Raw genomic sequence first — 23,982 nt, 5'->3', positions numbered from 1 at the left:
AGTTGGCAGCCCCACGCCTCCCTTGGTTACCCCATGGTGATGCCTCAGGGATTGCACTCCTTTGGGTGGTGACTGCTTCCTGAGCTGGGCTGTGAGCATCTCCTGGGCAGACCTATCTGCAGCTTCGGTGTTCCCAGTGCCCTCCACGTATTTCCCAGCAGCTACATTTTGCATTTCTGTTTGCCCTCTGGTGCTGCTCAGAGCCTGCTAGTCACTTTCTAACTAAGCCTAGCCCCTTGGCTTGGGACTATTTTTTCTCCTTAAAGTGCAATGGCAACGTGCCCTGCACTTTCCTCTCCCTGTACAAAAGTAAAACAAACCCTGGGATTCCCCCAAAGCACAGGTCACACCCTGAACGCCAGGTGACAGATTGCGCTCCTCCCTCCACCCCTGTTCAACACAGAGCACACAAATGACTCTTAAAACTTGCACAGTTTATTGTGCTCTTTGCCATGCCACATGGGGCAGCCCAGAGCAGCCCTGCCTTCGTGACCTCTGGCCCAGGGCTGCAGCATGGGGTGGGCTGAGCTGGACTCACAGTAACACCCCCGGCAAAAGCGCTAATAGCAGTGCAGTAAGGCAAAATTTTTAACTGTTAAAAAAAAAACCACAAGATTTGTTCATAAAACCGCCTGGGGAGGACCTGGGCATGTCGGTCTCTCCATTGCTCACCGGGCCAGACAGTTCTGTTTCCATGCTGACAAACCACCAGCCCTTCCACTTTTTTCTTGGGATGAGTGAGGAGCAGCAGCCGCTCCCAGCCCCAGCACTGCAGAAGGCTTTCAACACTATGGTTAATGACTCCCAGTGCCTCATGCAACCCGCAGAGCCCTGGGAATTCCCTCGGTGGGTCACATTCATGGGGTCAGCAGCAGCAGAAGCTCTGGAGAAAAGGCCTGAACACAGGGAAAGCAGCAGGGGAGCTGAAGGACAGCATGTTACAGAGCCTTCCACACACAGCAACAAGATGCCATCGCTGTATGTGCAAGACTATAACACTGCAGAGTGACTATCCTGTATCGTTAAGCTGCTGTGAAACACCTGGAGCCCAACAACTCCATAACAGTGGAGTCCAAGGCACCTTCTGAATTTGGTCTGTGGGGAGATTCTGACACCTCCTGGTCCCCAGCCCAGGCAGGCAGCTTGCTCGTTTCACGTCTGTGCTGCTGCCCCAAGCTATCACAACAGTGTAGTGCAAGCCCTGCATTGCCAAGCTTTGTTAACACACAGAAATAAGGAGCAGTAGGAGGCTACCCGCACAGCAGCGTTTCTTCTTCTAGACCCTGCCATGTTTCTGTGCAGCTCCTCACAAGGAAGCAGCCATTCAACAGGATGGAGCAGTTAACCACTACCCACACTGTAGTAGTAGGAGACTATCTGCACAGTAGTGTTTCTTCCTCTGAGATCCTGTTGTGATTCTCTGCAGCTCCTCACAAGGGAGCATCTATTCATAAAGGGATAGAACACTTACACACTACCCCCTGTGCTCCTGCTTTCCTCTAGTTCCAGTTCTCAGTAGTGGTGTGAGTGCCAAGAGTTCCCACAGCAGCAGCCCCTCTTTCCAACAGTTCATCCACCCTTGCTCACCTACTTGCTTCAAAACCTGCCCCTGTGCCTGAGCACACGGTTTTTCCAGAACCCACAACAACAGGCAGGCCTTTGACACACGCACCCAGATGTTCTCATGTCAAACAGGAGCATTACCAGTAAAAGCTGTGACAGGGAAATTTCCAGGAGAAGCAAATATTTTCAAGAAGCAGTGACGTAAAGTAAACAGTTAATGGTCTGAGCAGTTTCTGGTCCAGAGATTGAGCCCTGTTTTTACCACAAATGCTTGCTCCAGTTCCTGCTGGACTGCCCAGAGTTGATGGCTGAGGTCTCAGTGAAAAGCACAGCTGAAGGGAGATTCTCCAGTGCAGGTTCTACTTCAGCTCTTGCAGCACTCAGCCTGCACTGTGTCCACTGCTGCAGAGGGTACTCCCAGAAGAACCTCAGCCCATTCTTTCAGTAGTTATCATCCCCAAAGCCAGACCTCATCCAGGAAACCTTCCCCACCCACCCCATAAACACCGAGCTTCACATGTTCCTTAAAGTAGTCCATGGCCCAAAAAACAGTGGATTCAGCCCTTATTTCAAAACAAGCATGGCCTCTGTCCCATCTTGCCTTGTCAGATGGAGTCCATGAGTGAGGTAGTACTCCCGCCGGAGGAAGGCATAGAAGTAATCCGAGATGAGCAGGATCTGCAGAAGTGAGATGATCAGACACATCAGTGATGTGACAAATGGGGACATGTTTGTGACAAAGGGGTTTAAGTAGTTCCTAGGCTGTTCATCACAAGGCTCTGTGATCCTGTGAACACTCCTTAGCCACTGCCTTACTGCACAAAACCAAGTTTAATTTAACCACTTTAATCTATCTAATTATTTTACTACTAGTGTGCTTTCACAGATACCTCATCTACAGAGAGAGTAGTTCCATAAACTGTCCAAAATGTATGACAAAAGCAGGTCCATCTGTGCTGCAGCTTTACAGACTGCCCCCAGGCCTCACCACAGGACTCCTTCCATGCAAATGCTGTCATGCAGCTCAACCGAAATGCTCCAAGTCTCCTGCTGCAGACTGCAATTAAGTACTTTTTAATTGTGGTTGTTTTTCTGCTGCCATTTCTACTCAGGAAGGGTAAGAACCTTCCAGACAGCAGCAGAAATACCACAGCTTCAGAGGTTAGCCTCAGCAAACAGAAGTTTTAATAGTCTAATGATCTACACCAGGCTAAGGGTTGAAGGGAAGAGCTGAAAAGTCAAGGCTACGGCTTTGTGGAACAGTATCTAGGAGCATCACTAGCTAAGAGCAGCTCCACCACTTTCTGCCCCTCTGCTGTACTGTCCTCTCTGTGAGGCAGACAATCCTGCATGTACTCACAGTCAGCTGGCTGAACAAGAGCCAGCAGCGTGCCCAGGTGGCCAAGTAGGCCAATGGCATCCTGACTTGTGTCAGAAATAGCACAGCCAGCAGGAGCAGGAGGTGATCAATCCTCTGTACTCAGCTCCAGTGGGGCCACACTCGAGCACTGCGCTCACTGTTGGGCTCTTCACTGCAAGAAAAACCTGGAGTGTGCCCAGAGAAAGGCAGCGAAGCTGTGAAAGGTCTGGAGCTAAAGTCTTCTGGGGAGCAGCTGAGGGAGCTGGGATCATTCAGTCTGGAGAAGAGGAGGCTCAGGGGAGAGGTTGTAGTGAGGAGAGAGTCGGCCTCTGCTCCAGGTAACTTGTGATGGGATGAGAAGTAATGAGTTAGTTGCACCAGGGGAGGGTCAGGTTGGATATTTGGAAGAATTTATTCAGGAAGAGTGGTCAGACATTGGAACAGACTGCCCAGGGAGGTGGTAGAATCGCTGTCCCAGGAGGTTTACTAGAAAAGGGTATATGTGGCACTGAGGGACATGGCTTAGCGGGCATGGCAGGGGTGGGTTGACCCTGGGCTAGATTATCTTAGAGGTCTTTTCCGACCTTTAGGATTTTATGATTCTAATTGACCTGATGCATCAGTAATGCCATTTGTCATTCAGTGTCCTATAGTGCAACCCTTCCTCTCCATTTGAAAATAGCATCACATAACCAGAGAGGGAAACCTTTTCAGTGCCAAACCAATTTCTGTCCTCACGTCTAGATGCCATTAGCACATTTCTTTAGAGTCATACACCTGGGGAACTCACACTGGGGAGAGCTTCACCTGAAGTATGCTGAAGTACTAAGAGGATGGAGGAAGGCAGAGAGCCTGGCTGCCAGCCAGAGACTGCTCAAGCTACTGTTATAGGCAGCTGCCTTCTTTAAGGTTCAGTGGCAGAAAGGGAGGATATGGAGGATGGAGTGAAATCCAAGGGAGAGAAAAGGGCTGCACACTGCTGGACTCAGAGAAGTTGGAAGGAGAACAGAGAAGGGTAGTGGTGCTCACGGAAAAGGGTGAACAGCAGTGCTTATTTTATCTGCTTGTTCTGCTTTACACTATGACTGACTACATGAGATGCTCTATTAATACAGTTGATTTTGTTTTCAATTAAATATTTCTGCAGATGTCTTAATGGGAAAGGAAGGAACTGGAATTGGCAGGGATGAAGGCTAGTTCTTTCTCACAAGGAAATCATGAGAGAGACTTCTGCTGTGTCTGCATTTGCACAAAGCACAAGACCTTGCAGGACCTGCTATGATTTTCTCAGGTAGGAAATACAATCTTTTTAGGTCAAATGCCATGGAAATTTTACCATTCCTTTCATTCCTCAGCAAGATATATGGCTAGAGAGATAATGAACCACTACAGTTTCCTAAGAGACCTTCTTATTAGCATCTCCATCTCCACCTTCCAGGTTGGATGTGGTTCTGGGTAGCCTGGTCTAGTTGTTGGCAGTGGAGTTGAAACTAGATGATCATCATGGTCCTTTTCAACCCAAGCCATTCTATGATTCTATGATCTCTGTTCTCACTCCACTCACTCTTTTTGCTTTTACAGAACAGAGAGTTTTACAGCACAGCGTTCACTCCCCTTTATCAAGCGGTTGGGGGATTTTCAGTCTCTGGCAAAACTGCACCTTTAGTTTTAGAAGACATAAGAGACACAGATAAATGTGAATGGTTGGGGTACATAAAAAAACAACTTTAAAATGAAGTGAACATTCTCTTCATTCATACGTAAAAATGTTCCAGGACGTGGGGAGTACCTGCAGCCCATAACAACTAGCAGAGAAGAGGAATGACTTAGAAAAGGTCATAGCAACTGGGTATATCAGACCTCATCCTCCAGGATTGCTAAGCTCTGTTTTCCCTAGGCCAGTGGAAGTCACACAACTAGAAGGGCACAGCCCTGAGAGAAGGAGGAAAAGCAAGCCCTGCCATGACTGAGGCCCTGCACAAACCCAAAGCCCTACATTTCAGTGAGGTGAAAAACTAGTGCCATGCCCCAGTGTTTGAGCAGTTCTCATTTGTCTGCTGTGGGGCTCCACTGCTTTTGCCCTCTACTATTTTCCATTTTTCCTTCTCTACTCTCTTCATTACAAGTGCTATTTACCCTGCCATACTGAAATGCTTTTCTTTTGCTATCAAGCATTGGATTATGTAACTTGCAGTGTAAATTGGATCATTAAGCTGTAAATACCACACGAATTCTCTCCTGTTAGTGTGCCAGAAGGTGACGACTAGGCAGATTTCAGCTAGAACAGAGAGAAACAGGAAGCTGCTATTCAGGATTATAAGGGGTGCAAAGAGCAGGCACATCCTGCAGAATTATTCCCTGGTTTCCTTCTCTCTACTAACCTGCCCTATGTTGAAAGTCAATGTGATGGCGTAATAAAAATTGGAATTGGCACTTCCTGCAAAAATCCAGAGATGCCACAAAACGGGGAACAGGAGGGAGCAGGCGATGAGCATACATGATAGGATGAAGATGTTCCGAAGGACTGCAAAAGAAAAAAAAAAGCTGTTAACATTATGCATTATTGAACTGCCATGCTCATGCAACAAGCAAGGGCATTCCGGCTATCTGCAGTGGGGAGAGGCACCTGCCAACACACTTCTCTCCAACAATCAAACTTTTACAGTTTGGATAACTCCCTGGAAAGCTTTTATAAGATATGCAGCGTATTTTCTCTTTAAAATAAACAATTCTGCATTTGCTTGACTGTGGCCCCTTCATTTGTAGCCTTCTAGGTTCTGCACTTCCAAAGATCAGCTCTTCCACTGAGGACTTTTTTTCATGTCTTCACTACAGACAGCATCTAGTAGTTTAGAGAAGGGTCTTCCCATCAGCATCAAGATTCAGAAAACAGAGCAAGCCAATCCCTAGCCTCATCAAGCTGACTACCTAGAGAAAAAGCAAATCCATGGACCAAAGGAAAAAGACATACTGTTTCAGGAGATGGTAAGGAAATTAAAACACCATCAAGGAAAACATTCATATAGATCTGAGAAGCCTTTGGGAGGTGGAAGTGTGGCCAGAATCCATTAGCCTGCATGAAGATGTATGTATCAAATGGCCAACAAGCAAGCTCAACTTCATCTAAAAGAGCTAGGAACTTCTAAGCCAGAAGAGATTTTATTTTCTGTATTGTTTATCCTGGGCAATTGTCTTGCTGTGCTTGGCCATAGCTCAGCCAACATTCCTGAAGTTATCCCGATCATTCTGCAGCTGAAGGGAGCTATCTGACATTTGATGAGCACTGCCACACCCAAATCTGTTCATATCTATCTCTTGAAACTTCTTGTTCCACATTTCTAGTCGCTCACTGTGGGGTGGGAGCACGACAGGTGACTGCTCCTCTCATGCTCATACTCCCCTTCTTCTATATGCTTGGAACATGCAGCTCACTTAAGCTGAATTAGGATTTCCCAGAAGTGTGCCACCTCGTATGGCTGCAACATGCTCAGGGCTAGCCTGGGGCTTCCTGCCCTAATTTATTACAGCTGCTTTGGCCTTAGCTTTCATTAGTCTGAAACCAATGGAGCGGATGGTCTCCAAGTCAGACAATGCCCCACTTACTCCCTACTACTGATGCTACAGAGGACAAGCATAAAACCCAATATACCCAAACTACTGTGGTCTCTTGACTCCTGATTATGTCTCCTGCCTCCAGGCAGACTGGCTGCCTTACACCAACCTGACCCTTGTTAGAGAAGGCTGCAGTAAAAGCCCAGGGCAGACTGACAGTGCTGGTGAAAGCTATTTGTTTAAGCTGACTTTGGCAAGCAACACCGGGAAAACATATTTATAAAGTGCCTGCAGAAGAACTACACTTGGTAGGCTTGCAGCAGGTTCTACAGTCAGAGTTTAAAAATCATCAGGTAGCTCTCTGGTGACTTGAAATAAAAAGGTTTCTCATGAAACTTAAAAAAAAAAAAAAAGACAAATCCAACTGAAGTAATTCAGTTACTTTCACTTGAAGCAGACAAGCAGATGGAAACCAAAGAACTGCTGCAAGGTGTGGGACTGTATGTAAGGCCTGGGAACTCATCAGTTGCAGGAGCAGCAGTCAAATTACATACCCTTGTATGGGCAGCATGAATGTACTTTACACAAGTCACGTCCTTTGTACACGACTGTAAGTGTTCTTGCAAAAAATATCTTAATTCAGAACAACTTAGAGAGAAGGAGAAGGTAATGTACAAGTGAAAATTCCCACTGTGACTTCTTTCAACCCTAATCCCAAACATAAATTAGAGAATTTATCATCAGCAATCAAGGTTTCCATCACAGAGCCCAAGGAGGCTACAAGAGCTTATGGGTTTGGATTTGGTTAGTGGTGGCAGTTACACCTTCCCATTCTGGAGGAGAACAATCAAACACAAAGAACTTACACCTGTAAAGGTGGCTCCAGACTGGGAGGAAGGCCATATACAGTGCAACATCTCCGACTGTGGGATAGGACTTGAAGATAGAAATGATTGCAAGCTGGACAAACATGAAGAACACGGGGTGTTCCCTAGAACAGAAAGACAAAAAGGTTAAAAGGATGCAGTAGGTTCTCTGGAATGGAAATAAAGATCAGCAGGGGCACAACTGTAATGTGGGCCAGGCTCTAAAGACCCTGTTGTTCTCTGCAAGCAAGCCTCTCAGTGCTGGGTGGAACAGTCTGAGTTGCTCTGCAGGGAAGCAGCACAAGAGGGTGCACACTTTCTCAGCTGCAGAAGCCTGTTAGAAAACACAGCCCCCTCCCCCCAGTTCCCCTACAGCACTCCAAGCATCTTGATTTCAGGCCATATGCAGGCATTTTCTTATGCTGAATTTGCAAGAGAAAGTCATGTGTTACTGCCTGTGACCACGGGCTACTTTTAACTTTCCACACACATATGGAGCAGGATGGGGTTCCAGCAGGGGCAGGAGTGACTGCTGTCTCCACAGACACCTGACATGGTTTAAGAAATATCTTGCAGGAAAATGGTATTTCCATCTCCAAATCTAAGTGCATATTACTAAGACAGTAACGAGGCTTTCCAAGGCTGTACAAGGGTACAGCAATAGTAGGTTTCTCAGCCACAGCTCAGGTGAGAAGAGGACTTTGTGTATTTTTAGTCCAACCTGCTTCTCAGAGCAAGGTCAATGCTGAATTCAGGCCAGACTGTTTAGGCCTTTGTTCAGTGAGACTGAGAAACCCAAGGAGGGTTTCCAAGCCACAGGTCCCTACTCCAATCTGTGACTGCTGCCAAAGTGATAAACTGCTCTCCTTATATCCAGTTGGAATCTCCCTTCTTTCAATTTATGACCATTGTCTTCTGCTGTACACCTCTGTAGAAGATTCTATCTTCTCGGAAACCTCCTCTTAGGCATTGAAAGGCTGCTATCAGACATTCCCTAAGACTTTCATTCTGCAGACTAAAGAAGCTCTGTCCCTCAGTTCCTCTCCAGCTTCCAGCCCACTGACCATCTTTGTGGTCCTTCACTGGACTTGCTCAACCTTGTCAACATTTCTTCTTCTACTGATAAGCTGAAAACTAGAGGCTGTATTCTAGATGGAGTTTAATGAGCACAATCACTCCTCTTGATACGCGGCTTAACAAGGGGTATTTTCCCCTTCCATTCCATCACAGCATAATATTTTAGAGGGAAAGAGGGAAAGAGTAAAACTTTGGGAAATGAAGAAGATAGGCTCCATTAAAAAACAACCTTTTCATGTGCATAGATTCAGACTGTGATGTCAGTCTTATAGCCACTGCACAACTGTGAGAATTAGAAAGCTAATGAAGTAACATACTTACTTTAGCTTTACTGCCAAGGGAATGGTGTAGAAGAACACGTTGATTTGAAACACACATACAAAGAAAAGACTAAAGTGTTCAAACATCTCTGCAAAGAAGTACCAGAAAAGGCCAATATTGGGTGTCAGATCTGGAACAGAAAGGCTGAAATTGAAAAGAAACATAATTTTTAATTGGCTGTTCTCCATGTAACTGCTTCTGTAACATTAATTCAGTGTTGGGTGGTATTGAAAGGAGGACCTAAATTTTAAAGCTGTGGAAAAGAAACCAAAGAGGTGAAAATCTGGACACAAAAGGGATTAACCCTTTCCTATGCCCCAGCAGGATTTAAACCGCTCCTGAGCAGACATTACTCCAGAGATGAAAACTCCACAACTACAGTAGCTCAATAATCAAATCCATTTCCAATCCAATCAGTGGAAAACATCTCCTATCTTCTCTAATCTTACTGCTGCTCAATTAACAGAATCTGGCTAGGCCTTTTCCACACATACTTTTCTTCTGTTGCCACTAAAATCACAGATCACATACTTCTTAGGGCAGGGAGCAGGACATGAGTGTGATGCACATGGAGCAAAATAAAAGTAGTGAGAATTCTTATACTTACATAAACCCATAAACAGATGGAATAAAATCCCACGAGTTGAGAAGGAAGAAAGAGAGGCAGATGATCACCACCAGGCTGCACAGGTACAAGGCTGCATACTGCATGGTGAAGAGCCAGAAGCTTTTACTTTTCGGTTTTATTGGTATGAACTGACGCTGAAAACAAAACACAAGGAGGCAAATAATCCTCATCAGCTGGAAAGTCCCAAGAAAGCCCAAGAGTTCAGAACGTCATTTGAAACTGATGGAAGAAAGCATCAAACACCAGCACTGCTGCACTGGGACAAGCAGCTTTCAAGCACAATGTGCTCTTCAATTAAGTCCTATTTCCAGAACTGTGCTTGAAATTCAAGTGGCTAACCTGGCAGTTTCTGCTTAGTTTCTGCTTTTACATGTCTACAATATGGTACTACTGCCAGGTTTCTCCTCCATGAACCTTCATTGACTGAGGTGACCAAGAGGCATGCTCCATGACCAACTAACTGTTCTGTGATGTCAGTTCCTACCATATGGACTGTGCTCATGTTCTGCTGAAATTAGGGAAAGAGGAGAGCTGATGGGTTCCTATACACAACAGAGCCGCTGTAAAAGGTTGTTCCTTGAAGACAACTGCTACAGTCCTGCCACTGCCACATACCCTGAAAGGTCAGCAACAAGCCCTTGTCACACAACATGAAACACAGGTATCTCACTCCAAAAGATCTAAAGTCCCAGCTGCATTTATAAAGACAAGTATATACACAGGGGCAGATGCCTTGGGAACAGCTCAGCTTTCTCCACCTGCAAGGCACTGATGTTGCTTTTCCATATTGCACTGGGGTTTGCACTGGCAGGAGATACACTGGCCAACTCTAACTGGCACAGGCTCTGGAGAAAGCATGCTCTATTTCCTCAGTTAGAGTCCATTTAACACAATTTGCTGAAACAATCTAAGCAAATTTACCAAGGATTTTTGGCAGGACAGATTGGAAAGTGCTGGAGAAAAGCTATTTAACTCTGTACAAAGAATTCACAAAACATCATTTACAAATATAGATAAAAGAACACACACAAGCCTGCTCTCCTTTAAAGTCAGTCACAAATCACCCATTCAAACACCAAAGCACTTGTTACTGCTTGCAGACACAACACTTGTGCTTTTCTATTGCCATGAGGAAACACAGTTCACAATGAATTTAGAAAAAATGGTAGCAACATATAAAATAAATGCTCCTGAAAATTAACTGAAAAGCAACATCAGTTCTGCTGAAATTCTAGTCTTGCAAAGAGTAGCAAAAATCAAATTCCTGAAAAAAGTAAGAGATTGTCAGGAAAAGAGAACGAACAAGAATTGAGCCTCCACCCCTTTCTGAAGCTCAGAGACTTCAGAACATGTTGTGATGAACTCATAAAGATTAGCTAAAAAAAATCAAGTACCAAGACTGGTACTAACTTAACAGGACTTCCAGATGGCAAAGATCATCAAAATGATCACCAAGTGATCTGTGAATGTGAGATAAAGGTCCTCTGCTAGGAGTTACAGCCTCTCCTTAACCCCACATCAGGATCAAATCAGCAAATTATCAGTGTTCATTAATTCTGACTCTCTGTTAATTCATTGTTTACAACATCACCAAAAGAGCTAAGAGAGAGATTGGGGAAGCATGCAGGCAAACTGGTTAGATGGATCCACTGGCTAGCTAATGGCTGCCTCAGCTTTATACCCTGCCCATGCCTACAGATGCACCCAGCAATCTCCTGCTGAGTGGCTGTGCCTGGAGCAGTGTCTTTGAGCTGATGTGCACCCATAAGTGACCAAGGTCAACCCTGTGAGAGTTCACCCTCAGCCCTGTTACTGGGGAGGAAGAAAGCACAAGGACAACCAGCTGCTTGCACAAGCACATCTTTTGACTTAAATGAAAAATTTCTGAGTTTGAGTTTTTTAAACACACAACTCTTCATTCAAATGCAAGGAAATTCTCCAGGCCAAAAATCCTTGTTGCTATTCACGTGACACAAAGAGTAGCACAGATTTCAGGCAAGCCACAGGCAAATTGTAGACTACTTTCCACTTCCTTTTCTCTACACACGGGCATCCCCATTAAGACTTTAAACTTAAACTCTCAGTGGTGTGAGGAGGGAGTTACTTTTTCTAAGACTCTCCTTCCAACACAAAGAACTGCAGCTGCACACCTACAGTAAGACAACAGAGATCAACAGTTAGAAATCACCTACCTGCAGAAGGTATAGGAGTGCTGGAGCAAACAACGTGATGGGGTAGAGTGACTGGTATGTCGCTAGGGCCAAGAACACAGCACTGAGGAAGGCACTACCTACAAAGAGAAAACAAAAAGTTTATTTGTAAGGGATATTTAACATAAACAAATTTGCAGATAGGAAATCCAAATGGGAAGAAATGCATAACCCTCTGCAATGGCTTATAAATATCAGAACACGTCATGAAGGCTAGCAGAATGTGTGCTGGAGAGTTGACTTTTATCTACATTCTGAACAATGATGTGTATGAGTCAGAACCACTGATTGGTTTCTATCTTCTATAATTCACACACAGAAAGAGATTCATGTTATTCAATCTATATATACGTCTATATTTAGGTCATGCTGGCTGCTGTTTATCTGTGGGAATGCAAGAGTCATATCTGCAAGAAACAGCTCTTTGGTGTGTGCCACTGAGCATGCTGGATGCCCTCATCATCAGAATGTATCAGGGACCTCAGCAAAGCTCTGTGAAAGAGTACAGTGAAAGTCCGCAGCTGAAGGAATAAAGGGACATTGGTCCTATTTTACAGATACCAGAAACACAGAAAGAACTGGCACAGGTTTCCCAAGTGGTCTTAAAACTAGCAGTGTCTTTACCAAGGAAGGTTTCTTTGAGGTGTGACAGGTGGAGCTAGCTGCTGAATGTGCTCATTGCCCAACTGCCAATGTCAGAAACCAAGTCCAAAAGGTACACAACAAAGAATACAAGCACCCAGTGCAGTAGCCTGGTTATAGCTTTCCACCTTGGAACACTTTATGAAAGTTATCTGTAAAAATGTAGCCTGGAAAACAAGAACCTTGACTCAGTGTGTTGCACTAATTGTCAGCCTGTGCCCACTCACTGACGTCAAACGCTCAGTAGGCTTTTCTCTGCTTTTACCTTGCAAAAGCATAGCATCACCTGGCAATGAATTGCCTCTGCTCTACAGTTCTAGCTTCCTAGACACAAACCACCCAATTAATATTTTTTAATTATTTTTTATTAAACTCAGTATTTATTGTTAAATTCTGCATACATCTAAAGAAATCAGTCATAATCTGATATTCTCCCTTTGCCCAGCTTAAACACTAGAGGCTGCCACAGTTCCAGTGATGGAGGAGACATGGAGGACAGCAACTACAGGTCTGTATATGACACAACTATAAGTCCCAGGTTAACTAAATGGATCCCACGCATTTGCTTCTGGAAATGCTTCTAAATGGAAACCCCTCCTGCCTCAATGACTTAATAAATGGAGGAAATCTTTCTTTTGGAAATACTCCTAAAAACAATCCAGCAATTTCCTCTGTGATGTCTGGTTCTGGGCACTTCTGGAGACCACAAAAGAGATCAGATCCACCTTTCATGTGACCCTAATGTACTCCTAAAACTTACGTGCCTCGTACAAATCACATATGCTACAATACTTCAGCACTGAGAGTTCACAAAAGAAACAGAAGCCTCACATAACACTCCAGTACAAAATGAAAGAGCCATTTTGCCATAACCTATTCAATGGGGCTAGCGTGAGTCTTTGGTTACTGTTTCTGCCTCCCCAAAGCTCAGTTAGCTAATTTCAAACCAAGGTTACATTTGTAAGTAGAAGCCAAGTAGTTGCAGGTTTTCAAATACAAGCTCAAGGTGTACATGCTGTAGGTGCATATTCACATACAAAAGAAAGAGTAGCAGAGCAATATGTGCTTCTATGCATAGACAGATTTTTTCATAAACAGAAAACCATGTGAAGTCATCCAGGAAACTGGGTAGGTTTTTAGAGGAGAAACTCCTAGTTACACTGAGATGAAGGGAAGTTTTGACTTATAGTACCTTGGGCTCCTGTGAGTTCAGGCAGAACTGAGACACTGCTCCCACCAGGACCCGATGTGTCCCACTCACACATCTGTAGCAATCATTTTTGTAAAATTCTACATTGATGTTATTTCCACTGCTTTTCTCATAATTACAGAAAGACATAAAGAAACACTTTTTGTTTATTGTGTTACCTCTTATTGTAGCCAAAATGAAGAATGCAATGACAGTATTGCTGATGGCACAGGTGGACTTTGCCACACAAGACATCACAGTGTAGGGGTTTAACAGATAGCTGAAAAGGGACAAAGCTCAAGTTACATTCACATCATTCAAACGAGGTAATTAAAGAGATATTCAAACGAAAACCAGATGCAGTTTGCAATTTCTTTTTGTTTATTTACATGCTATGGGCTCCTCTCATCACCAAACTAACTCAGGTGAACAGGTGGTTCTATCTGGAGCAAAAGCCAGATCTCTGCAGTGCAGCCTGGGGCACAACGGCCGCAGAAGGCACACTGGAAAAAAAAGAGATGGGAAGATTTCTAAAATGCCAAATTCTGTCTTATGAAATGACCACCAAAAACATTCCTTGCTTTTCTGAAAGACTGTGCATTTATCCAGCCAGACCCAGAACCACTGGATCTGAAGCTTTCTGCTTTTCACAGTTACTGGCTCTGAGAAATTAACAGAAGGAAGAACAAAGCAAGACAGACACAAATCCTTCTGGTGCATGACCAGGGAGCTTCCCTCAAACCGTTTGCACCCATGCGCTCCCAGCCTGGCAGAGCAACCATGTAGGCTCACCATGGCATAATCAGAGCACAAAAGCTGCCAGCCATGAAATCCAGCCCATTTTAACTGCAGTTACAGAAAGACAGTGAGCCCTGAACGCCTTTACCTTCCAGAATGCAGCTGCACTTTAATGATGCCAGCTTCTACTGGGAGTGGTCTATACAAAGTTCTCCATTAGCTAGGTTCAAAGCCCAGAAACACGTTTGGAAGCCTTAGCAATACAATAAGCAAGATAATGGGATGTTCCTCCTTAGTAACAACTACATCAGTCACATTAATAAGCGGACAAGGCTGATGACTTCCTAATTGCCTTCTCACATAAACCTTACTCCTACCCCTGAGTGCCAGCTCGCTTTTTGCCCATGTTCCCAGAGACAGACAGGCCACAGCACAACGTGTAATTTAATGACAGCATTCCTATGTGCACCAATGTGATGGATAAATACAGAGCAGCCTGCGGTTTACAAATGTGAAAGGCAAAATTCTACCTTCCTCACCCTAGAAAATTTACAACATTCATATAAGAAAAAATAACTTTTCTTACAGAAAACTCTGACACAGAATAACTTAAGACAATGATTTACTTAGGTCAAAATCCTAATGAAAAAAAAATTATATATCTTGCTTGTATATTATGTATTTTAATTGAAGCTTTCTGAGATCAAAACACATTTAAAATACAGAGGAACACCAACACATGACATTACTAAACTGACAACCTGGAATGTCTTTGAATATTACATACAATTCTGGGAAATGAGACTTGAAATACCAGAAAACATCTTGTTTAAGTGCAGCCAAATTCTCCTGACTGAAGAGACATCTGAGATATCTGGCATAGAATCAGCTCTGACTATAGCAGTGTACTGACAAAATAAATGGGAATGTCACCTATGGAGACACAAGGCTCTTCACACCAATTACTGACCTCATGCTGCTGAGTGGACTGCATAAATCTGCTTGTTGGCACCATACATTCAGGAAAGCATTCACTTTAAAATCAAGTATTTGGGAATTTTATGTGGAATAGGAAATGCAAGATTTTACGAGAAAAAAAATCTTCAGCAAATGTGGAAGTCCTGAATTGGAAAAAAAAATCCATGGAGAGCAGAAGAATCAAAGCAGCACACTGCAATCAGAAGGAAACAATACTTACACCAGTGCTACCTTGAGGGGGATGTAGTGCATTTCCATGGGCGTCCGGATGAGCTCAGCCACATCTGGTGCATATTTATCCAGCTCTATCAGAAGCTTTTGCTTTTTGAACTGAACAAGGGAGAATGACCAAAGGCTGTCAGGTGAGGAAAGCAATTGTTTCGTACTACTTAGGATTTCCATTACTACAGAACATACATGAGTTGACTTTGTAAACTCACTGTTCAATACACAAGCCCCAGAGAAATCAAGACACAGAACTATGCCATCCTCGTTATTTCGAAGACAAATATCTCATGTCAAACTTCCTTCAGAGATCCCAAACCTCTCTCTTTAACATACCTTGTCTTTTGATGCTCTTGATGGAGACAAAGGAGAAATCTGAATTATAAGCTTACTGAACTATGTTGTGGTGAGACAAATAGAGAGGGATACTGACAATAAATTCTCAACAAGTGAAATAACTCACATGGGATTTTTACATGTCAGCAGTTCTATCGTGTTATTTCTTCAACCTCAGAGGACAAAGAACAGGCACTGAGCTGGATGGGAGACCACACAGTGTTGTGGAAAATGCAGCCTCCTTGTTCACGTTAGTGCTCTACCACTGCCCCGCTGGGACCACAGGGAGAACAGCACTGTTTACACAATTAGAGGAAGCTGGGAGAAATCATTCACCCCCAAAAATAGGTAAGAGAAAAATACAGTAGAATAATACATAAGAGAACAAGTCATGTTTGGTATTGAACTTTCATCTTGCTCTGCAGAACGACATATGTCTCCTCAGCATTCTTCAAAAATTTGGTCCTTCCTTTACACTTCTTTAGTCTGTCTATTAACTCATGCTGAGTGAAAACACAAGCAATGTTTTATCTTGAAGGTAAGTTCAGGATAAAACATTCCATTTTCTAGCTACAAAATGTATGGAAGATTGTGGCAGCGGTTGGACAAATCAACAGTTCAACAACTAAATTCTGCACACTTCAAACTGCTGCAACAACCAAAGGTGAATTTTCAGTATACATTTTACATTCTCACACCGCTCGTGGGTATCACAACGCTGGAGAGATCAGCATTTCTTTGGATATTGTATTCTGAGGAATTTTTAAATTATTTTAATTTCTTTCAGATTAAAGAATCAATACTGCAGCAATCATCATTCACGTACTGTGCAATAGCTATGGAAACTAATCTGCTTCACCCTATAATATGCACACAACAGAATTTAAAGTACTTTAGCTGGTTTACCACATTCAGTTCCTGAGTTGTTGGGTTTTTTAATATATCCAATGGATGTGCTCAGATTTACTGCTAAGTGAGTAAATCTGCTTGGTAACGAGGGCTGGTTGATACTGCATCCTATGGCACAAGTTCGCTCTGGCACAAGATATTTGTACTTGTTGGGAGAAGAGGACCTGCAACACTGGCAAGTCAGCTTACCACAACTTTGTTGTAGTCCTGGATGGCCAAGTAAAGGGCAACAGCTGTTAGTACATCCGTTATCTAAAAAAGCAAATCAAGTAAAACAAGTGAATGAAGGAAAACATATTGGATACTTCTGCAAACTTGAGTAAGGGCTCTGATCTGACTTGATTAATAGATAAACAAGCTTTAAAAATGCCAACTAGCTTGCTGATCTGTATGCTGTGTTCACACACCACCAATGAAAACAGAAGCCATGGGATGTATCAAAGACATTAATATTTGCAGAACAACAGAATGGAGAATTGCAGGGATAATAGAAAATTAATCGGTTTATCAGGGCATGGGCAACACCAGGACAGTGCCCAGCTGGCTAAATCCACCTGCCATTAATCCAGCCTGACAGTGCCTTTAGCTGTCCTGCACTTCACAGGAAGCAGTAGTGAAGAATTGGTGTAAGAACAACCCAGATGGCTGCTAGCCCTGTTAGACATCTGCCAGTGGGGAGCTGGGGAGAGAGGCTCCACCAGGTGGTATGTGCAACCAGCTATATGATTTCTGTCCTACTGAATTACACAGAACTCACAGATTAGCTTACAACAAGGGACATTTGGATTGCTGAGCCATCTCTGTTCTCTATACGGCCCTGGAGTTCAGCAGTGGGTTTTAATGAGAAACATGGCAACACAGGGGTTGACCTGTAAGAGGTAAACTTTGAAATCTGAAACCAAATGTCAAGGTCCTGTCCCACTGAGGGGATATTTAACTAGCCAAGGACTAACAAACAGACAAAAAGGAAGAAAAAAAAGAATTTGTAGAGCAAGGGAAAAGCCTGAACTTCGCTTTGTACATGCAAAGCTGCCTTTATAATCAAACTGTGAGGTCAGCAGGAATTCGGACTACAGGGTCCCTGATTCTTGCAGGAGTAAAAGGAACGCCACGCTCAGCATTTCACAGAATGGGACCTTTCAAGAGTCCAGGAGTTTCCAGGAGCACTCACCATGAAGACCAATTCAGCATATTCAATCAGGAAGTGGAAGAGATATATTATCAATGGGGTCTAAGAGAGAGCAGAAGAGAAATCCATGTCAAATAGTGCACACCTCCATTCGGACAAACCAACCCGAAATTTGAGGAGAAAAACAAAGCAACACTGTGAGAGATTGCAAAAGCTGACCTTCCTCAGCCTCTTCCCCCAAGCTGTTACTTTGGAGTGAAGTGATAATCAAACCACAATTTACTGAATCTTTTCTTTTGCAAAGTTCTCAATACATTTTATAAAAGACACGTAAACTTGGAAAATTATATTCTATTCCAAAGTTTCAATTCTACTAGCACGGTGGTAGAGCTACAACAGAACAATAAAAACAAAAGTTTCAGAAAATCTTTTTTTTTTTTTTTCTTTTCTTAGAGAATCTCTTTCTCTCAGGTTGTTTGCATGTCTTTTGAAAGCATTTCCTACGCAGCTGGTCACCCTGCTCAGCCTGTTGGTTAGGCGAGCTATTTATGGAGTAAAAAGAAACCATGTGAAAACAAAGCAGTGGTCCTGTTATTCTCATACCCCCGTAGCTCCAGAGTAAGTCGGCGGGGAAGGTTTCTGAATTATTCCTTTGACAGAAAAGCTTAATCTGGAGGTATTATGTTCACATGGTGTGAAATTTGGTCTTCACTGTGAGAAAATATAATTTTTTTAAAATACTTTTAACATAATGTGATGGTATAACTAAGCACTCATAAATACTTCATAGTCTGGGAGAAAACTGTTTCAGAAAGAATTTATTGAAAAGAAACGAATTTTCAGAGACACCCAAAGCGTGAGACACACATAGGTGACACTACGTGTAAGTGTATGTTCATATCAATAATGCCATTCAAGGGCACAAAAGCCTCTGGAGGAACAATGTGCTTTCCAAAATGAGGAATAAACAAGCTGCATGACTGTGCTCGGACCCAAGATGCTGCTATTCAGCAGAATTGCATTCCAATTGCCAGCAGCACGGTATCTCCCTGCTCCTGCCTCTTCTACTCACAGCAACTGTGGATGTGAACAAAGCATTTTATTTCTTAGAGATTTCCCCTATTCTGGACTCCCCTTATGCACCACAAGTACCACAGTGTCTATCATTTTCTCTCAAGAGTTGTCCTGAGAACTATAAGCTGCATTTCCTCACTGTGCTGGTCACTGTGTGGAACTCTTGCATAGACACAACTCCACATTTTCTAAAATCTTTGGGAGAAGATAAGTCCATCATCCTTTGCCAATCCACATGCAGTAAGACTAAGAAACGTGCTGCTGGAATATCATGTTTAAAACAAAGCATGCATACCAACCTCATGAAAAATAGCTCCAGAATACGGTGAGACCCCTAAATCCAGCAGAGCTAATCCTTCAACCACTGAAACATAAAAAAAATCTGCATTAGAATCCTGCAATGCTGGAAGAGAGAAAAATCTGGTGGCAATAAAACTATAGTTTTCAAAACACCTATGCTCATAAAAATCTCACACTGAATCACCATCTGAAGGGAGACACAGAATCTCACACAAGCAACCATCAGCTAGAATTGATTGCTTTCTAACTTCTGCTATGCAGTCCTGCCATTTGTTTCAGACAACTTGAGATGTTACAGACGAAATGTTTTGCAGTTATCTGTATTTATAAATCACGTGTATTTACTGATTTTAAGTCACCTATTATGTGACATGTGGTATCTACACTGGAGAAATAATTCTGACTGAAAACTTGGAAGAGTAGAAGAGTTCAGGTGGAAGAGACCTACAGTTATCATCGAGTCCAACAGCCTGATCCCTTGTGCTGGGCCCAGCAGGGAGGGGTTTGCTGCTCCCAGCCGCCGTGCAGCACTGTGCTCTGCACTTGCCACTAGAACAGTGCTGATACAGCACTGGCATTTTGCTCTTGTCGAGCAGCACTGGCACAGCATCAACTCCACAGCTCCGAAAGCTAGCAGGCCGGGGGTGGGCAAAAGGTGGAGAGGGGACGTTGCTGGGGCACTGACCTCAACTGAAGGGATACTGCACACTGTGTGATGCTACACACAGTGACAGGAGCTGGAAAAGGGAAGAAGGGGGGTTCTCATTAAGAAAATGTCTGTCCACCTGAACAGCCATTATGCACATTAAGGACCTGGTTCCCAAGATGCGGTTGAACTTAGCTTGCTGACTGGGAAATAGAAACAGGGCACACTGCTGGCTCCCTCTGTGTGTGCTGCCACCAGTGTCTCCAGCCCCTTCTGCTGAGCTGCACCAGTCACTGGCTCCCAGTGCCTGTGTCTTCACTGCTCTGTCCTGACTGCACAACACAGCACTTCCCTTTGCCAAACGTCACGTGGTGACTGTCCGATGCTCCCACTTATCCACATCCCCTGCAAGGCTGCTCGTCCCTCCAGGGAGCCAGCAACCTCTCAGTCCAGTGCCATCAGCAGCCGTGCTGAGGATGCACTCCACACCCAGGTCACCGACAGAACTGTATGAATAAGACTGACCCCAAAGTTGGGCCCAGAGGACAGCACTAGTGACTGGCCACAGGCAGGTGTAGCCCCATTGCCAACAGCCCTCAGAGCCCTACCACACAGCCAGTTCATCACCCAGTGCAGCACGGAGCTGTTTGTCACACAGTTGGATGATCTGTCCAAGGACGCCGTGAGGGACAGCAACAAAGGCCTCACTGAAATCCAGAGAAACTGCCTCCACTGCCTCCCCTTCATCCGCCAAGCAGGTGACCTTGTCATGGAAGGAGACCAAATTATAAGGCAGGACTCCCCCTTCATGAGCACCTGCAGACTGTGCCTGATACCAGCTTTGTTCTTAAGTGCCTTCAGTATCCCCCAGGACAGTCTTCTCCATCACTTCTCCCTGGACTGACAGGTCTGGAGGGCCCCAGCTCTTCCCTCGTGTCCTTCTGGTGGGTGGGTGTGATGTTGGCTGTCTTTGACCACAGTCCCCACACTCCCAATACCTTTGGTAAATTGCTGGGAGGAGTCCCACAGTAACACCCCTCAGCACTCTGGGCTCACTCCTGGCAGGCCACACAGACTTTTGAACATTCTGCTGATACAAGTGCACCCTTTTAGTCATTACAAATGGAAAGCCACTGTTTCCACAGCATTAAATGCCTCCACCTTTTCCTCACGCCTACTCATTAAGTGACCACCTTCATCAAGTATCAGTCCAGCGCTTTCCTTAAATGTCATCTTGCTGCTGACACATATAAAAGAGCCTTTTCTGTTGTCTGACACCACACTGGCCAACATCAACTCAAGTTGAGCTTTGTTTTTCTTCATTTTCTCTTTGCAGATGTGAACTGCAGCTCTGTACTCTCCCTGTGGAGCCAAACTTTCTTCCAGAGGTTGTGTACTTTCTCTTCCTTCCCTGTTCCAGGAGCTCCCCGTTCAGCCAGGCAGCCCTCTGCCCCACCTGCATGTCACACAGTGGGATAGCCTGTTTTTAAAAGGTGATTTTGGAGAGGCATTCAGTTCTGGTAGGCACCTGGACCCTCCAGAGTGGATTCCCAGGGTACGCTGATAATTTCAAGCCTCCCTGAGAGGCTTGAAGTGCAATTTGAACTACGCTGCCTCATCATATGTAGAGGCCTCAAATGAACAAAACTAGATGGAGAAATGAAACAGAGTAACAGGAAGCAACAAGAGGCTTTTGGATCATCATACGCTTGAGAAGTAGATTCCATTTCTGCCCTCCAGCCCAGGCCCCTCGGACAGGGCTCCTTCCTGGCTGGAGGCACAATCTGATGCTCTAAGTGGGCTTTAGAAGGAATCCATTGCTGCAAGGGCAGTCTGGGGAGCTGCGTTTTGAACCTATGAAGCGCTTTACAGATCATCAAAAGCATTCACGCTTTTTGGCTTTATTACGCTGTGCCTCTGTACGCTGCCCCAAACCTGCAGGTAATTTCACCTGCATGGTACCCGGACGTTATCTCCCACGGGCAGTCTTTATGCTTTGCACCGGGCTCAGATGCCGTGATGATGCATGCCACAGAAAAGCCTTGTTACATCGCAGCTCGGCCTTCGGACAGGGTTTGGATCCGGAGTTGGTAACAAGGTGAGGCCACGAGCGAACACAGAACGGAACAGCGAGCAGCAACGCCGGAACGGCCCGGTTCGCGGCACGGCACGGCGCCCGCACGGTCACAGCGCAAGGAGGCGGCTCAGGGACGGCTGCCGGCGCTCTCCCATCTCCTCCCTGCCCACGCAGGGCCGCCCCAGCCCCGCTCCGGACTCCGCGCCCCGGCAGCTGCCCGCCCGCCCGCCGGCCTCGGCCCGCCCAGCCGCCCGCGGAGCCCGGCGCGGAGCCTCACCTCGCTTCCAGGCGTTCAGCGGCGACGCCACCTCGACCCGCTCGGCGATGAAGGCGGCGAAGCTGGAGCGATACAGCGCGGCCCGCACCGTCACGGCCGCCAGGACCACCAGCACCAAGGGAGCCGCCATCCTCGCGGGCAGAGCCGGCCCGCCGCCGGCTGTAGTTCGCGGGCGGCGCCGTAGAACGGGGCGGCAATGCGGGGCCCGGCCGGGCGGACTACGCTTCCCAGAAGGCCCCGCGCCGCCGCCGCCGCTCCCGACAGCGCTCGGGAACTACGGACGCCCTGCGCTGGGCCGGGCGCGGCGCCGCGTGCTGCCGGGCGGCGGGCGCTGCGGGGCTCCCGTCCCGCTGCTGTGGGAGCTGTGGGACAGCGAATGTCGTTTTTGCGTAGCGACACCAGTGCCTGAGGGATCGTCGTACCGACAGGTTGCGGCTCGGGGCCGAGCTTAAAGAACTGCGTTCTTGTGTAACATCGGGAGACGCGTTAGAGCGGGTCGGATCTGCGGGGTGAGCGGCAGGCAGGGAGGGCTGGGCGCGAGCAGCGAGCGCAGCGCACACAGCAGGGAGGAGCTGAGCGCGAGCAGAGAGCGGGACGGTAACCGGGGGCGGGATGTGTAGTAAGTCGGAATGGGATGGGCTGCGAGGAGACAGAACTTGTGCTGGGCGGCAGGACGTGCGAGCTGCTGCATCCCTCTGGTCACGGAGCAAGGTAAGGGCCGGGAGGTGTTACTGCGTGCCTGGGAGGCTCTTGAGAGAAAGTGAACGGGACGCACTGTATGTGAAGGGAGCGAGCAGCCTGGATCTGTGATTCCGTTACCCTGCGAGGGACACGGCCTGAGAAGGGTGAAGATTTAGACTTGGATCGAAAGAGAAGGCTGGGGAGTTATGGGGAGTAATAATACTGGGCCTCGGGAGAGGGGAAGAAAAGCCCCGGGAAACTTTCCTCCGATAGCCTTTGGGAAGGATGCAGAGACACTGGGAGGAAAATCCGGTGACTGGGGAAAAGATGAAGGAAAAATGATTCCTGACTGTGTTTTTTGTTTGGACAGAGGAACTTGTTTTAGGGCAGCATGTATTCTGGCCAGAATATGGATCAGATGGGGCTTGGGTGTGCAGATTGATAGTGAAAGGTGATTTGTCCTTACCCGAGGAATCGTGTTTGAATCCACCTACCTTCCTGTGGAAGGGTGAAAAGAATAAGTCAGACATAGAGCATAACTGCCTGGAGCTGATAGAATACCAAACTGAAGTGAGAACTTATTTAGAGGATGTACCCCTTGGCAAAGAGGAATTGTTTTCTTATAGATGGATCCTCAAGAATGGTGCAGGGGAAGAGGTACAATGATTGTTGATGGGAGGATTAATGAGCTAAAAGAAATGGGCTGGTTGCCCATACATTCTGAAAAATTTGGGAGGGGCATGTGCTGGTTAACAGTAAGGGGAAGGAACTGGCCAACAAGGAGCTCATTAGGTAGATCCTGGAAAATAATGCTACCTGCAGAAATTGCAGTGATTCATGTGAAAGGACATCAGAAGGGGAACCTGGTCATTGTGCTGGGGAATCTACTAGCAGGTGAAAGGGCCCAAGAAGCAGCCAGAAATCACAGCGAATCATTTCACACTTGAGATACCCTCTCCTACAGGAAGATGGACATTCAGTGAAAAGGAGGCTCTTAAAGGGTTGGTAGCAAAGGAGTCTGAAGGAGGGTGAATAGTCCCTGATGGTGAATAAACAAGTGATGAGGGAAATTGTAGCCATCTTACATCCAGGAGATCACAGGGGGGTTCAGATGACGTGTGGTGCCGTATTGCGAAAGTATGGGTGTATAGAAATTTTTGCAGTAGTCAAACAAGTCTGTGACAGGTGTGTGATTTGTAAGAAG

The 23,982-nt window shown here is 45.6% G+C and overlaps 2 protein-coding genes across 2 annotated transcripts in view; one reads left to right on the top strand and one right to left on the bottom strand.

Annotated features, from left to right (window-relative positions):
- Positions 1 to 413: 413 nt before the first annotated feature.
- Positions 414 to 22,296, bottom strand: PIGU (phosphatidylinositol glycan anchor biosynthesis class U). Its single transcript, XM_031605679.2, has 12 exons — positions 22,098 to 22,296; positions 19,097 to 19,161; positions 17,766 to 17,825; positions 16,784 to 16,846; positions 15,345 to 15,454; positions 13,588 to 13,688; positions 11,560 to 11,657; positions 9,347 to 9,501; positions 8,740 to 8,883; positions 7,342 to 7,466; positions 5,305 to 5,447; positions 414 to 2,241 (listed from the first exon to the last, which is right to left on the bottom strand). The coding sequence occupies exons 1-12, from the start codon at positions 22,225 to 22,227 to the stop codon at positions 2,128 to 2,130; spliced, it is 1,308 nt and encodes a 435-aa protein (XP_031461539.1). The 5' UTR covers positions 22,228 to 22,296; the 3' UTR covers positions 414 to 2,127.
- Positions 22,297 to 22,408: 112 nt separating this feature from the next.
- The window catches only part of TP53INP2 (tumor protein p53 inducible nuclear protein 2), a 29,637-nt gene continuing 28,063 nt past the window's right edge, over positions 22,409 to 23,982 (top strand). The window contains exon 1 of the mRNA XM_090152271.1: positions 22,409 to 22,808. The gene's annotated coding sequence lies outside the window, so the exon portion shown is untranslated. The remainder of the gene's footprint in view (positions 22,809 to 23,982) is intronic.

This window comes from Phasianus colchicus, chromosome 17 (genome assembly GCF_987193195.1).
Source record: "Phasianus colchicus chromosome 17, bPhaCol1.hap1.1, whole genome shotgun sequence".
Taxonomy (NCBI): domain Eukaryota; kingdom Metazoa; phylum Chordata; class Aves; order Galliformes; family Phasianidae; genus Phasianus; species Phasianus colchicus.
Note: the sequence above shows the minus strand (reverse complement) of the source record. Positions and strands in the feature narration are given on the sequence as shown.

Excerpts from the sequence above, each read along its gene's own strand:
- PIGU (XM_031605679.2), bottom strand. The coding sequence starts at position 22,227 with ATGGCGGCTCCCTTGGTGCTGGTGGTCCTGGCGGCCGTGACGGTGCGG. Across the intron at positions 17,826-19,096 it reads CTGGAGCTATTTTTCATGAG|ACCCCATTGATAATATATCT; the intron begins GTTGGTATGCAT and ends GCTCTCTCTTAG. Across the intron at positions 15,455-16,783 it reads AGGACTACAACAAAGTTGTG|TTCAAAAAGCAAAAGCTTCT; the intron begins GTAAGCTGACTT and ends TCCCTTGTTCAG.